This window comes from Anomalospiza imberbis, chromosome 32 (genome assembly GCF_031753505.1).
Source record: "Anomalospiza imberbis isolate Cuckoo-Finch-1a 21T00152 chromosome 32, ASM3175350v1, whole genome shotgun sequence".
NCBI classification, from domain to species: Eukaryota; Metazoa; Chordata; class Aves; order Passeriformes; family Viduidae; genus Anomalospiza; species Anomalospiza imberbis.
The window spans coordinates 1,277,771-1,294,225 of NC_089712.1; the positions used below are offsets into that span (position 1 = coordinate 1,277,771).

General features: G+C 52.0%; 1 protein-coding gene across 1 annotated transcript; it reads right to left on the minus strand.

The window, feature by feature from the left end:
* Positions 1–5,772: 5,772 nt before the first annotated feature.
* Positions 5,773–11,942, minus strand: LOC137463956 (E3 ubiquitin-protein ligase BRE1A-like). Its single transcript, XM_068175300.1, has 5 exons — positions 11,865–11,942; positions 8,270–8,395; positions 7,248–7,388; positions 6,822–6,923; positions 5,773–6,443 (listed from the first exon to the last, which is right to left on the minus strand). Exons 1-5 carry the CDS (start codon positions 11,940–11,942, stop codon positions 6,267–6,269), a joined length of 624 nt encoding a protein of 207 aa, XP_068031401.1. The 3' UTR covers positions 5,773–6,266.
* Between the last annotated feature and the right edge of the window lie 4,513 nt (positions 11,943–16,455).

The following is a 16,455-nucleotide window of genomic DNA, read 5'->3' on the forward strand; positions in this document are numbered from 1 at the left end:
TCACCGTCCCTTCAGCGTCACCGCCCCCTCAGCCCCCTCAGTCTCACCGTCCTTCAGCAGCTCCTCAGGGGACAGTGCCTGGGGCCACCGGCAGCTCCCACCGCTCCAGGGACACCCGGGGCTGGAACTGCTGCTCCGCCCGGCCCGGCCGCCAGCTCCGACCCAGCACAGGGAGAGGGGACACAGGGGGCACGGGGGAAAAGCAAGAGTTGAGGGAGGAAGCAGAGCAAGGGAAGAGGTTAAAAAGAGGCCTACACCTATACAGATATTAATCTAGGTAACTAAACCCCCATATATCAATACAAATATGCCTATCTACAAATATAACTATATATATGTAAATGTAACCATGACATGTATAAATGAAACTATGGACATCTACAACTATAACTGCACATCGAAAAATATAAATATATACACCTAAAACTAAAAATAAATTAACTAGACGAATCTCTTTCTATGTAGATGGATAAATATAACTACATAAATCTATAAAGACAACAACATATATCAATAAATATAGCTATACACATCTATAAATATAACTAGAGACAGAGGAATTCTACCTGCCCAATGGTCACAGGCTCTCTGTCTCTTCCTGGCGCACAGGGCAGCCCTCCTGGACAAGTTGATCACACGGGATCTGGGAAGCAAAGGGAACACTGAGACAATACTGGCCCTTGTTCAAGCGCCCCTTGAGCACCAATTGTCCTTCTATCAGGGACATTAAAAGACGGCCTGAAAGGCAGACTCTCACTTGGCAATTTGAAGCCTGCTCTATAAAGAACAGGGATCCTTCCAAGTTTTCAAAACAGAACTTTGTATTTAAGTATCCTAATAAAGTCGCAGCACCCACAGTGCAAATGGCACCCACGAGAGCTTGAAACACAGACAGTCCCAGTGACAGAGAGACCACAGCCCTCACTGAAATGGCTGAAGGCTGCTGGGGGCTGAGGTATCAACCAGACTGGGACACCCAGCTTGGTGGCACAACTCCCACAAGGTCAGGTTTATTCCCTGCTCTCTTGCCACAGCAGAGGACTCAGTGCCCAAGCCTCTGGCGAAGCGTGGAGGGCAGAGCTCGGGCAGGTTGTGCATGTGCCTTTGAACTAAAGGCACCAGGAAGCACCAACCCTGCAGACAAGAACTCAACTCTTCTCGTCTCCCTTCCTGCCAGAGGCAGGCTCAGAGCAGCCATCTCACACCTTTCTAAACCAACGGGGGCTCTGTCCTTACCAGGCTCCTCGGGCTCTGGGGAACTGTTCTCGCAGCTCTCGGTGCCAGATGAAGTTTCCTCTGCTGCAGCCCGGTTCACAGGCTCCCCTCCTGAAGACTCAGGGGCAACATTCATATTGCCCTTGAAAGAACAATAGAAAAAAAAGAAAACTAAAGATCATTCAGTATTTTGCTGGAATCGCATCAAGGATACGGTTACTCTCCTTCTCCATGTAACAGCGTTCAAAAGCTCTCAGCCCAGCCTCTTCCATTCCCCTCCAATGGGTTACCTGAGCAGAGGGAGACCTTTCAGGCAGGGATCTCCTGATCTCCCGGATCATTTGCTCGACGGCCAAGCCAAGATCCACTGGTGGCAATTGCTCTTCGCCAGGTGCATTCCAGGCTGAGCCAGAGGCCGTCGATGCTGCACAACCTGCACTGCCAGGTGGAGCGCTGGGGGCTGAAGTGCCCGAGGTGGCTGCAAGAATCCAAAGACATTGGTCACACTCCACAATGTGGCTCTGGGACACTGATTTCTGTTGCTGCCTTGGATCAACCATCACAGGAAGCAGGCAGGAAAACCAGGCAGAGAATCTTTTGCCTTTCTAGGTGCCCCTTCTAAATAAGCTTGAGAATTTTGGGCCGAGAAGGACAGAGCCTTGTGGAAAAATACTTCAAACAGTCACTTTTCATGACCTTTTGGGGAAAAGCAAGGCTACAACTCTTTTCCTACCTCGCGGGTCGTAGGCTGGGGGCTGCTGCTCCCTGTGGAGCTGCTGGAAGCTGCAGGGCTGGATCCTGAGCACCTCCCGGTCGATCGGAGGCAGCTGCCCCCCGTAGAGCTGCTGGAAGCAGCTGCGAGGCCCCTCCCGCCCGAGCGGCAGCAGCGGCTCCCCGTAGAAACCGAAGAAGCCGCAGGGCGGGATCCGTAGCAGCTCCCGCTCGGCGGGCGGCGGCCGCTCCCCATAGAGCTCCTGGAAGTGGCTCGGTCCCTCCCGCCAGGCCGGCACCGGCCGGTCCCTGTGCAGCAGGTGGAAGCCGCAGGGCGGGCGCCGGGCGAGCAGCGGCCGCTGCCCGGGGGGCGGCTGGAAGCGGCCAGGCCGGGGGCTGCGCAGCTCCCGCCCGTCCGGCAGCGTCCGCTCTCTGTGCAGCAGCAGGAAGCCGCTGGGCGGGCGCCCGGGCGGCAGCGGCGGCCGCTCCCTGGAGAGCGGCTGGAAGCGACTGCGCCCGTCCCGCCCGTGCGGCAGCGGCCGCGCCCCGGGGAGCTGCTGGGAGCCGCGGGGCGGGCGCCTGCGGCCCTCCCGCCCCGCCGCCGGCCGCTGCCTGTTGGCCGCGCTCCGGCGCCTGATGCGGAGCAGGAGGTCGGGGCGGTCGCGGCGAAAGCAGGGGTTGCCGTAGTGGAGCCAAGCCCCGGCATCGCCCAGCGCAGCTGAGCCAACCCGGCCCGGCACCCTGCGGAAGCCGTAGCGGTAGAGCTGGCGCACGAAGCTGCGGAACTGCGTGGCCCTGAAGGTGTGCGGGGCTGGGCCCCGGGCGTCGCCCGGGCTGAGCAGCTCCCGCTCGAAGAGGGAGCGGTGGATGAGCAGCCCCCGGTCCCGGCTGTCCCAGCGCACGGAGCGGACGCGGGGGCTGTTCGCCAGGCGCCACAGCTTGGCGGGGAAGGCGCTGGCTCTGAGCCCGGCGGGCAGCGGCAGCTCCGCCATGGCGCCGCTCGCCGGCTGTCGCCACAACGGCCCCGGCGCAACGGCCGCGGCTGCGCCGGCGGCGCGCGGCCTGAGGGGGGCGCTGCGCTCGGGCCCGCGCGCGCCCAGCCGCACTGGGCGGGGCCGTTCCTGGGCTGTTCTTGTCAGGTGCAGTTCAAAGGCTGCAGGCGCATTGAGGAAGACATTCTACCTATTGGCATCTCCAACCTTTGAAAAGCCCTTGTGTATGAAAAGCTCTGCATCAGCACCAAAAGCTGGTCACAGTGAGACCCAGACGAATTAGCCTCAAGAGCTGCTCTTTGTTCCCTGCTCAGGGCTTGTTCTCTGATTTTGTGTGTCTGCTCCTTCCAGTGCAGGAACACGGGGAAGAGAAATTAGGATGTAAAACAAAGAAGTGGGATCCACAGGCCTGCACCTTGGTAGGTATAATAGATCTGGGATGTCCCCACATTCCTGACAAACTTGATGGGCAAGGCACTGAGGTCACTTTCGTTGCCTTCCCTTCCCCTGCCTCCACCCTTCAGATGATCAGTTTTCTAGAAAGAACTTTTTCTTTGTGTAGCATCTGGTACCTCACAACCTCCAACGTGAGTTGTTTAGAACACATGAATATTGCTCCTATCATCAAAACACTAGGAAAGAAGTATTTCAGGCCAATTTCGTAAGTATTTTTATCAAGGCTTTTATGTTCTTATCTCTACACACGAGCCCAGAAACATATTATAAAAAAAAATTAAATGTTAATCATATCTTAAACAAAAATGCTTTGCTTCAAAGCTCCAAACACCAAATCCTTCAACAAATCAGACTTCATCTAAAAGCAAAAATATAAATGGAAAACTGTCAACCACCTAATAACTACTATTAAGCAAGTATTATTTCTGGTGGCTGTCTGAGGAGTTTCTCCATGTCAAATGCAAAATACGGATTGCTCTGAATTAGTGCATCACCAACTGTGCCTTTTCCCAAAAGACTCAACTTACTGCTGCCCAACAAAGACATACTATTTTCTCCTTCAGCCACTGCTCCAGCCTGATCCCCTGGGGACAAGAGATTGCTGTGGGTTTCTGTGGGAAGGGGAGTGGCACAGGCACATCAGTGCCTGCAGACTGTGGCAGAGGGGAGGATCTGCTGTGACAGCAGGTGCACGGGAGACTGGAGATGAGGTTTATTCTTTCTTGTCTAAGACACTGAATTTAGAGAATGTTTTCATAAAGAATACTGTCACCGCTTTACTCTTTTTACCCCAATACTTACTAGTCCTGATAAATGTTAATTATTTCCATACATTCTGTTTCTCGGTGGTTTAATTAAAAGCACAGAGAAACTCAGTTATTTCAGAAATGAGCTTGAAATAAGCTGTTACTTTAGAACAAACCCAAAATTTTCATTGTTTCTAAGTGTTAAAATTATGTCCACCGAGAGAAACTCAGTCACTTCCAAAGTGAGCTTGAAATAAGCTTTTGTTTTAAAACAAAACCAAGACTTTTTTCTTGCTAAGGGAGAACAGGAGTTTCGTTTCCCAAACTCCTCCGTGGAACTAATACAACTTGTTTGAAGTATCCATTTCCTGCCAGGAGCAGAGGGATGCCAACCTGGGCAGAGTTCACACAAAGCTCATTTCAGTAGAAAGGTGATACAAGAGTGACTGGGGACGGACAGAGGGGCTTTGCAGCTCTGCTGGGGCTGCAAAGTTCAGGCTGCTGTTCACAGCTGTGAAAGGAACTCCTGCTGCTCTAGCCAAGGTGTTTGAAGATGCAGACAGTTTATTCATGAGCCAGGTCCTGGTGCCATGAAGAAGCATCTGTACCCCAAAATCTACCAGCAGCATTACCACATCTTTCCTTAGCCAACTTGCTGCCAGAACCTGTAACCCCGGGAGCAATTTCCAGGGAAAGGGGAGCGGGTTCTACTCTCATTCCTTCTAACAGCTCTTACACCATGGCAGGAACTCTCAGCAGCCCAGGTTCCCCTTGGAAAGGCAGGATGCAGTGCTCCTTCTCACTTCTCAGGATTCCTCATCATTTACAAGGCTTTACTCATATATTCTGAATGTTTTCCCCAAGATAATGAATAGTGTAAGAGCCTGCGATGAACTCCTTTTACTTTGTATCTGGTATTTCCTGCAGGGAGGGGATGGAGGAAGGCAGGAGATTCCATGCTTCAGGGAAGGGACACCCATGAGACAAACCTCTGAGAGGTGCACCTTCCAGGCAAATTAAGTTTACTTAAACACTACATCCCAGGAAGAAATGTCACAAATCAACAAGTTCCCGTTTTGATTTTAGGAACAGGCTTCAAACCCTCCAAGCACAGGGAGCACCGAGACTCTAAGCCACACCACATCCCTGCCAAAATTCCCAGCAGCCATGACAAAATGGCTGCAGAAATAATGCAGCGTCCTGGCCCTCCTGTTGTGTCAGGAATAAGCTACTGGGGATACAGCCAAAGGGTCAAAAGTTGTTCTAGCTGAGCATATTTTGAAAGGAGAGGAAGGAAGAGATCAAGTGTCTCTACTGTAGAAGTTTAAAGCTTGTGAGAAATGTTTCCAAGAACTGGACAAAGGACGGGAGAGCAGACAGTACCAGAGGCAGGAGAACCAGAAAAATAAACCAAAGAACAGCTTTAAGAAGAATTTGTACATAACCAGGTCAATCTTTGTGGTAAAGCTGCAGCCAAGGAACCACTAAAAGCCCTTTTCTGAGAAGGACAATGGCAGCAATGCTTCAGCCTAGGGGAAGGTGAGCACATCAACCAGGGCTTGTCAGTGGAATGCTGTTTTCTAAGGGTCTCCAAGATCTCTCCTTTCTCCTCTGGTGGATATTCAGACGTGCTTGTTTGGGGTAGGGTTTCCTAGTGCACCAGCCCTCAAGGGTTCTTGCCCTGACTCAGGAAGGTGCACAGGTACCTAAGGAATTGCTCCACTGAGTCTACAGATTAATTTCCTTGGTCTCTATTGGGCCTGTTAATTGGGAAACACTTCCCTCCCAGGAGCAGTGCCATTCCTTGATGGGACTCAATTAGCATCCAAAGCAGAGCCCTCAAATAAAGCTCTCACTAATCTCTGCTGCAGCTCAGCTTCCATCCCACCAAGGCAGCACTTCAGCTGCACGTTCCCGCCTTGGCAGTGTGAAAGCAAGGGATGGGAAACTTCCTCTCAGGCACAAAGAGCACACAAAAACTGAGGGCATGACCAAAGGGACAGGGCCAAGAAAGGAAGCAAGATCCAGAGTGTATTTCTTTGGAGACCCTGAAGGCTCCTCCCAGAAGACACTGCAGCTCAGGCAGCAGAAGCTGAGAGGGAGGGAAGGAGGCTGGCTCAGCACCAGCAGGGGCTCTGAGAGGGCCTCAGCCGATGTAGATCCTGTGGGAGTTGTTGGCCCCGAAGGCCGCGTTGCACTTGGGGCACTTGCGCTGCCGCGTGTCGTAGCACGTCTTCACGCACTCGAAGCAAAAGACGTGGAAGCACCTGGTGAGCACCGCATCTTTCTTGCGCATGTTGCAGCACAGGCACGTCAGGCAGGCCTGCATCACAGAAACACACACACAGACACAGACACACAGACACACAGACACACAGACACACACACACACAGACACACAGACACAGATACAGACACAGACACACACACAGACACACACACACACACACACACACACACACAGACACACACTCACAGACACACACACAGACGCACAGACACACACACAGAGCTGTGAGGGGCCCTGCAGCCCAGCTGCAGTGCTCAGAGATGTCTCAACATGTAGGTGCTTCCATCCCTCAGAAGGACAAGGTGGTTTCTCCAGTGCCAGAGTACAGACGAGAGATGTCAGACACTGAAAGTGTGCCTACACACCTTCTGACTAAAGTAAAAAGGGAAGCTGACGGACACAGACACTCACCTTGTAATCCTTGATTTCCTCCATCAGGATCTCATCACAGCTGGGAACCATGTCAGGCTTCTTTGTGGTCTCCAGCTTCCTGCGCAACCTAGAAATATCTTCCTGCAGAAAAACAGGAGACCAAGCGAAGGAGCAGTACATTCTCTGTCAGCTTCTTCAGGGACCAAAGAGAACGTGCACCTGGCTAAGTCATGCCAGCCCTAATTTCATCCCCTATAATCCAAGAGACAACATGATCATCTGATGCCACAAGTATTGTCAGTTATCAGAGGACAAAATCTGAAAGAGCCAAGACCCGATGAAGCCAAAGTCAAAGTGAAACTGGATACCAAGAGCAGTTCAGCTGAAACCCTCTGCAAGCTCAGTGTACAAGGAGAAGGACACTAAAGCAGACAGATCTTGAAGGATTGTGCATAGGGTATATACCTCAGCCCTTTTGAGGTTGAACAACTCCTTCTCTCTAGTTGCTGTGTTTTCCACAATCTCCTCCTGAAAATCATGTAACTTCTTCTGAGCCAGCTCTAGCTGGGCCTTCAGATCATCTGCAAGCTGGGCTGCATCCATGGCCTGAGAAAGAAAACCAGTATATAAGGACCAAGCACAGAAGAACAGCTCTGGTGGTCTCTAGTCCCTTGTTCTTACCTTATTATCAACAAGTTCTAATCATTTAGCTTCAAGATTCCTTTGGGCAGAGCCAAACCTTGGCACACTGCAAGGCATATCTCTTACAAAAACACCAATGATCATCCAATTCTCTTCTTAACCTATTTTCAGCCTTCCAGCTTCCGTGTCTTCTCTATTAAAGTGTTCAGAGGCAGTTCTATCACTGTACTAGACAGAACTGCACGATACCTATTTCTAACAATCTCTCTTCACCAGTTCTCTTCTGACTTTATAACCAAGTGCCCTTAATACCACAAGTTGTCCTATTCAACACAGGTCACTGCTGAATTCTCCCCAGCTCCTCTTCACAGGGATATTCCTGCTTTCCTTTCTGCCTGTTTTAATGTAATTTCTGCATTTCTACTAAAACTTAACAACAAAGGCAGCATCAGCTATAAACTTAGACTTATTTTACTGGTAACACTGGTTACTTTACTCGTCTTAGGCATTTGTTGAAAGTGTTCACATTCCCCAGCTGTATTTCCTTTTGCTTATCCCATCTTTGCTACAAAAGCTTTGACCCCAGTTCATCTGGCTGCTGTCTCTCTCTTCACCACAGGTTACACAGAAAAACATATGACCTGCTTCTCCTTATCAAAGGAAAACATCAGTCTCCAGTACTTTAATCATAATTCTCTCCAGGACTCCTCAGCCTTCTGATATACTCATCCAAAAGCAGGGAATACCAGGTTCTCTAATCCCAGTGAGAGCTCAGAGCCTTCCATGCCTCCCACAAGGCAGCAGCTCCACCTCACAACCCAAGAGGAAACGAAGGCATCACTCACCTTGCGTTTGCTCATCTCCAGGGCCTGTGTTCGCAGACCCAGCTCCTTCTCTCCCGTTCCAATGCTGCTCTGCAGTAAGTGTTCCTTCTCCTCCAGCTTACGTACAACCTGCAGCTGGGCATCCACCTTGGGAAGGGAGACAGAGGGAACAGAAGGAATTAATGTATGCTCTGTGGGTCTTCAGAGCTGTCATTCGAGCTGCAGGCTAAAACTACCCCTGCTTCCCCATCACCAGGGAGCACACATTCAGCTTGCCTTTTTCTCCCTGAACAGCTGTGCCTGTATCCAAAGAGCTGTACCCAGATCTCTATGGTCAACACTTTAAAGCTCAGCAGTCAAATATTTGCAACAAAGATTTCTTAATTTTTGGACAGAGGCTTAAAGACTTGCTGCAAGGCAGCGAACAGTTCCACAGTGGTTCCAAGGACGACAGGATACAGAGTCATAGAATGGCCTGGATTGGAAGGGACCTTAAAGATCATCTAGTCCCAGCCTCCCTGGGATAACTTCCTCTAGGGCATGTGTTGTAGATGTCGGCGAACCCAATGGGAAGAATGATGATGTCTGACTTAGTTCAGAAGGCTGAATGATTTCTTTATTATAATTATGCTATGATACATTAATATACTATATAAAAGAGGATACTAAAAACTACATGCTACTCTCTCTATCATATCTCACTCCCTCACAACTCGTGACCCTGTTCTCCAGAGTCCAGACACAGGTGGATCCGATTGGCCATCAGGCCCAAACAATCCACCGTGATCCAACCAGGCATTCGTTCTAGGTAAACAATTCTCCAAACACATTCCACATGAGAAAAACAAGGAGAAGAAATAGAAATTGTTTTCTCTTTCACTTTTCTCTGTGCACCTTCATAAAAATCCTGAGAGAGAGAGAAATGTGCTTGCCCCATTTTGGGGTCTCTGCTGAGGTGTGCAGGGATCCCTCACGAGGCACACAGGGATATTTCTGGCCTCTCCTAAGGTGTGCAGGGATCCCTCATGAGCTGTGCATCAGGGTAAATGTGAAGGTTTTTTTTTACTCTTCTCAGCACAGCAAAGGGACATTTGGCCAAGGTTTTGCAAGGTTCCTGTCTTTGAGCCGGATCTGGCTATCCCAATATCCCAGCTCTGGCTATACCAATATCCCAGCTCTGTCTATCCCAGTATCCTGGCTCTGGCTATCCCAATGTCCCAGCTCTGGCTATCCCCATATCCCAGCTCTGGCTATCCCAATGTCCCAGCTCTGGCTATCCCAATATCCCAACTCTGCCTATCCCAATGTCCCGGCTCTGGCTGTCCCAATATCCTGGCTCTGGCTATCCCAATATCTCAGCTCTGGCTGTCCCAGTGTCCCGGCTCTGGCTGTCCCAATATCCCAGCTCTGGCTATCTCAATATCCTGGCTCTGGCTGTCCCAGTGTCCCGGCTCTGGCTATCCCAATATCCTGGCTCTTGCTATCCCAATATCCCGGCTCTGGCTATCTCAATATCCCGGCTCTGGCTATCCCAATGTCCTGGCTGGCAGAGCTGGGAAGGAGGTTCAGAGGCTCAGAGCCAAGGAAAGGGGTGCAGGGACTGGGAGAGCTGGGATGGGGTGTCCAGGGAATCCTGTGCCCAGGAAAGGGGGTGCCAGGGCTCCTGAGTGTGAGGAAAGGAGGGGCTGGGTGCTGGGAAAGGCAGGAATTGGGGCCCAGGGGTCACTGGTCAGGGTAAAGGGTGGGGCTGGGGGCTGGGAGAGGTGGGGGGCCGGGAACAGGTTGTGTTGGTGCCGGATAAGGGGGTGCAGGGGGGTCTCAGTGCCGGGCAAAGGGATAAAAGGGTGTGTCAGTTCTCAGGAATGGGGGGGCAGGGGGGTCTCAGGGTCACAGAAATGGGGGGCAGGGATGTGGAGAGGTAGAAGGGAGTTCCAGGGGGTCCTTAAGCCCAGGAAAGGGGAGTCCAGAGTTTCCCAAAAAGGGGGAACCAGGAAGGGGACACCCGGGGTGTCCGGGAAGGGGGAGTTCAGGGGGTCTCTGGTTTTGCACAAAGGTCGGGCTGGGGGCTGGCACAGGCAGCAGTTGGGGTCCAAGGCGTTCCAGGGTGTCCCAGGGCCAAGCCCAGGGGAAGTCTGGAGGCTGGGAGCCATGGGATGGCGGGGAAAAGGGGAGCAGGGGGCCCTGATGTCCGGAAATGGGGGATTCAGGGGTGTCATAAATGAATGATCCAATTTATTAATTAAAGAAAATTGATTAAATTGTCCAAATATAAATTTAGAGAATAACAACGAAAAGCCACTATCAAAAAAGGTCAGTGCCGAGCCCGGGATCAGCGCTGGGTGAGACACAGGCTTGACCACTGCAGCATAGGGTCCCCTATGTTCACCCCGACTGTTCTGTCCGAGCGATTTTCATACGGTTTTTCTTGCCTGAGGCAAAGTCCATTTCTTTTTTTCTGGGCTGCACCTATTCATGTGGAGTTCCTTCACTGTGGCAAGTTGAACAGAACCCGTCCGATGTGTTCCTGGAGTTCGGTATTCAGATGTATCTCCCTGATGGTTCTGGTTATCTCACTCTCAGGTACTTATCATGTGTTCCTCATCCGCCATATCCATTCGTTTGCAAATTAGGTCCTTTTCTCCCTGCTGCCAGCTGCGGTTTTGAAATACTGTGAAGCAACCTTCCCGCCCCCGGCTGGGGTGCTTAAAAAAACTTACAGAATATTTCTTACCAATATAACATATTTCATACATCTATTTCTCACAAGCACGAATTATCTAAAATACACATAACAATACGTATTTTATATAAATACATTAATTCCTGCTTTTCTCTTAAAAACTTTACATTTTTATTTTTAGCTACCTGTGAATTTTCCCTTGAACCCATGTAACTATTCCATACTCTACTTATTTGGTGCTCTTAAGAACTCTTAATTTTTTTTTTTTAGATTTTGTACCTTTATTTTACCCTTCCTGTGGTATTTCTTGATACATCCTATAACCAACCCTTTTTTCTTTTATTGTCTGGGTCCATCCCCTCTTTATTTCTTGAGAAGCAGAATGTCCTATCATATTGCAGACAGACCCCAGCGCTCTCCTGCCTGTGACACCCCAGTGGTGACAGCCCCAGCGTTCCCCTGTCTGTGACACCCCAACACTGACAGCCCCAGCGTTCCCCTGTCTGTGACACCCCAACACTGACAGCCCCAGCGTTCCCCTGTCTGTGACACCCCAACACTGACAGCCCCAGCGTTCCCCTGTCTGTGACACCCCAGCAGTGACAGCCCCAGCGTTCCCCTGTCTGTGACACCCCAACACTGACAGCCCCAGCGTTCCCCTGTTCCCCTGTCTGTGACACCCCAACACTGACAGCCCCAGCGTTCCCCTGTCTGTGACACCCCAGCAGTGACAGCCCCAGCGTTCCCCTGTCTGTGACACCCCAGTGGTGACAGCCCCAGCGTTTCCCTGTCTGTGACAACCCAACACTGACAGCCCCAGCGTTCCCCTGTCTGTGACACCCCAGCCATGACAGTTCCAGAGTGCCCTCCCTGAAGAGGCTCCAAGGGAAGTGTCCCGAGCCTACGTCCAGCCAATGGAACTGACCGGCCACTGACCAACCCAGCCTGGGCTGGTGTGGATTCCTCTGCAGACAGCTCGGGGAAGGTGTAAGAGGCCGTCTGAAGCCCCCACATTTGCCTACCAATTGCCATGAGGAGAAACCCCTTCCCTCACTGCAGTTCCGGCTTGGAGAGAGCGGCAGTGCAGGTGCAGCTGCTGCACCGTTACGTTAGCTGTTCCAAACAAGGCCTGGCAAGGACTCGGCAAGGAGTTGGCAAGGACCTGGCATGAACCCAGCAAGGAATGGCCTACTGCATATTTGCCCACTCTCCTCCTGAAGCCGAATGAACTTTTGGGGTGTCCCTAGTGGTCCCTCACTGAAGACCTCGCATCTGCCCCGTTACCACTGTGACAGATGGATGGAGATGGAAAACTCTCTTCCTAAGGACTGAGACTGAGACCCCTACCACAGGGAGTGGGGAAACCACTAATGACACGACCTGTTCTTCTTCAGTCATTCCAATGGATTTATTCTTCATTGTGTTCGTCCTGCCTTGGTGGTTTCAGTGGACTCACCTGTTCCCCCACAGCAATCACAATAGACTCTCATTGTCCTACATGTTCCCCCGTCTTTCCTCTGTGGACTATAACTGTGAGGATCTCGCCTGTGTTGGTAGCTATTCCCATCCCCCTCTTTTCTCTCTCTCTCTCTCTCTATCCTTTTATCTCCTTTCTGATCCCCACTATTGCATTTACTGTTTTGGCCCTTAATAAAGGTGCATTTGTTGTGATTAACTGATAGTCCCTTGTTGTTTGCCTTATTGCACTTTTGAGATTGGTGAAAAGAACCATCGCGACACCCCGCACAAGCGGATCGTGACAGATGGCCAGGGTGTCAGACCCAGCCAGCAGGGGTTTAGCAGGGGCAGGTCGTGTCTGACCAACCTGGTCTCCTTTTATGACCAGGTGACCTTCCTGGTGGATGCAGGAAAGGCTGTGGATGTGTCTATTTGGACTCCAGCAAGGCCTTTGACACTGTCTCCCACAGCACACTCCTGGAAAAGCTGCAGCCCACAGCTGGGCCAGGAGCACTCTGTGCTGGGTTCAGAACTGGCTGGATGGCTGGCCCAGAGAGTGGTGGTGAGCGGTGCTGCATCGAGCTGGGGACAGTCACCAGTGCTGTCCCTCGGGGCTCTGTGCTGGGCCAGCTCTGTTCAATATTTTTATTGACGACATGGATGAGGGGATTGAGGCTTTCATTAGTAAATCTGCAGTTGACACTAAGCTGGGAGCGTGTGTCCATCTGTTGGAAGGTAGGAGGGCTCTGCAGGGACACCTGGAACAGCTGGATAGATGGCAGAGTTCAATAAGTTTAAATTTAATAAATCCATGTGCCAAGTCCTGCATTTTGGCCACAATAACCCCCTGCAATGCTCTAGGCTGGGGACAGCGTGGCTGGACGGTGCCCAGGCAGAAAGGGACCTGGGGGCACTGGTCGACAGCAGGGTGGACATGAGCCAGCAGGGTGCCCAGGTGGCCAAGAAGGCCAATGGCTCCTGGACTGGATCAGGAATGGTGTGGCCAGCAGGAGCAGGGAGGTCATTCTTCCCCTGTACTTGGCACTGGTGTACTTGGCATTCTTCCCCTGTACTGGCACCTTTCCTCGAGTGCTGTGTCCAGTTCTGGGCTCCCCAATTTGGGAAGGACATGGACAGGCTGGAGCGTGTCCAGAGAAGGACAACAAGGCTGGTGAGGGGCCTGGAACACAAGTCCTGTGAGAAATGACTGAGGGAGCTGGAATTGTTTATCCTGGAGAAGACTCAGAGGTGACCTTATCACTCTCCACACTCCCTGAAAGGTGGTTGCAGTCAGGTGGGGGTCGGTCTCTCTCCTAACAACAACTGACGGGACCAGAGGACAGTGTCTTAAGCTGCACCAAGGGAAATTTAGGTTGGATATTAGGAAAAAAGTTTTTAATGGAAAGGGTGATAAATTCCTGGAATTGTCTGTCCAGGGATGTGGTGGAGTCACCATCATGGGATGTGTTTAAAAAAAGACTGGATGTGGCACTCAGTGCCATGGTTTAGCTGAGGTGGTGTTAGGGCATGGGCTGGACTTGATGATCTTGAAGGTCTCTTCCAACCCAGCAATTCTGTGATTGTGTGACACCACAGACCAGGTGTTGACATCATATAGTAGGCTGTGACATCCCAGGTTTATTAAGTGACATCACAGAGCAGGCTGTGACATCAGAGCATGCCTGTATGACATCACAGAGCAGAGCAAGCTGTGAGGTCAAAGAGTGTGCTGTGACATTATAGGGTGGCTGTGTTCCATCACTGAAGGTGTTGTGACATCACAGGGTGGGTCTGTGAGCCCACAGAGGTGCTGTGTGACATGCTAAGTGAGTTCTGCCATCACAGAGCAGGCTGTGACATCACAGAGCAGGCTGTGACATCATAGAGGAGGTTGTGATGTCACAAAGTCGGCTGTGACATTAGAGGCTGGCAGTGTGACATCACAGAACAGGCTGTGAGGCCACAGAGAAGACTCTGCCATCATAGAAAAGGGCTCTGTGGCATCTCTTCGCCATCCACCACTGACAGCTTTGCAAATCAGGAATTGTTTGAGCTGTTTTGCCCCCACTGCAGGACAATCATCCTGATACAAGAAATTAATTGTGTTTATTTCTATCACGGAACCATGGTTGTCTAAAATCAGTTCTAGTATGGGAATCACTTATGGATGCTGGACTCATCAGATGCTGCTGGGATGTTGCACATAGCTCAGGGAAGAGTGTGGTTGTTATTAAATTGTGTCCTGTTCAATCGTAGTCTGTTGGCCATGAAGAGAAACTTTCTGCGCCTCTGAGTCTCACCAGGTCCTGACCCCCAAAGGACACAAACCTGATGAGTTGTGGTTCCCACTCCAGTGGTGGCACTTGGACCTCCCTCCATCCCCAGAGCAGAGCTCCCTTGTCCCAGAAAGTCCCTGGCAATGCAGGGATGAAGGAAACAGGACAGGCTGTGGGGATCAGGGGCAGGGCACAGCCAGGGATTTGGGGTGGTCGTGAGCCCAGGGCAGGACCCAGCCCTTGGCCTTGGTGAACCTCATCCAGTTGTCCTGGGCCCATGGCTCCAGCCTGTCCAGATCCCTCTGCAGAGCTTCCTGCCCTCCAGCACAGCCACACTCCCACCCAGCTTGGGCTCACCTGGGAACTGACTGAGGGTGCCCTCGATGGCCTCATCCAGATCAGCAATCAAGAGATTTCACTGACCTGGCCCCCATCCTGAGCCCTGGGGACACCCCTGGGTGTGACTCCATTCCTCAGCTGCTCTGAGTGCCAGGGGCTGGATGAGGGAAATGGTGGGGAGGGGTTGGGGACAAAGTGTTATTGATTGTCAGCCATGAAGGGTCTTGATTTTCACATCTATTCAGACTGCATTAGGAGGTGCTGGGGGTCAATATCAACTGGACATTGCTGATATCAATCTATAAACAGGAAAAACTGGAAAAGAAAACAGGACAAAATAGTTCTCTCTGCAAAGTTTTCAAAACAGTACATTCACTTTAAATACACTACTGAAACCTGTCTAATTCATCACAGAAGAATTGAAAACTTCAATTATTCCCAAGGGCTTTTCTTGTCTTGGGCGTTTTGAACAAATGTTTATGAGCTTTTCTCACTGAATTCCTGAACTGAAGAGCTCAAGAAAGAAGAGCCCTGTGGAGAAGTAAAATTCATCAGCAGCCTCCAAGTGGCTGAGGATCCATCCCCATCAGAGCAGCAATGACCAGCAATGGGCACAGCTTTGTGGCTGCCCCAGCTCTGGGATGGGCCCTGGGCCTGGAGCAGGAGCAGCTCTGGAGGGCCCCAAGGCCGGGCTCTTGTGCTGGCCTGGGCAGATGGGATGGCAGCAGGGGCTGCAGAGCTCTCAGCACCTCAGCCCGAGGGGAGCAGGGCACCCAGGGAGCCTCCTTTGGCCTTGGCCAAGCCCCTTCCCCCATGGCTGGGGCTGAGTCCTGGCTGAGCTGCAGCTGCTGCTGTGCCCTGGCCAGGGGCTGAGGCCGTGGGGCCAGTGGCCAGAGCAGCCTGGGCTGAGCAGAGCTGTGGGGCCAGAGCCGGCTGGGCTGTGCTGGGGAGAGGCCCTGGGTGCTGCACAGAGCTCAGGGCAGCTGGCAGAGCTTGCAGGGAGCTGGGCTGGGCTCAGAGAGCCTGGCACAGAAACCATCAGTGTCCATCCCAGCCTGGCTGAGCGTGCAGGGCAGGACTCAGCCCAGGCCTTGTGGGGCAGGGCCAGCGCCTGTGCAAGGCATGGAAAACAGGCAAGTGCCCGAGAGAGGAGGCTGCTCTGTGCCCTTGGGGGCATGGACACAGCAGGAACACTCAGGAGCCCAAAGAGCCTCCATGGCTGTGCTGGAGACCAAGGCTGGAGCAGGGAAATGCAGGGCTGCTGCGCCATGGGGAGGGCATTGAATTCCAGCACACACCTCAGCTCTCTGACGGTCCCGGCACCATGCTGGGCCCTGTTTCAGGCTGGAGCAGAGCAGATGTTGATGGCACAGGAGCCCTGCAGGGCTGGCAGGGACCTGCAGCTTGCAAGGTGCTCTGCTCTCCCTCAGCTCCTCTCTGAGAGATCCAATCCC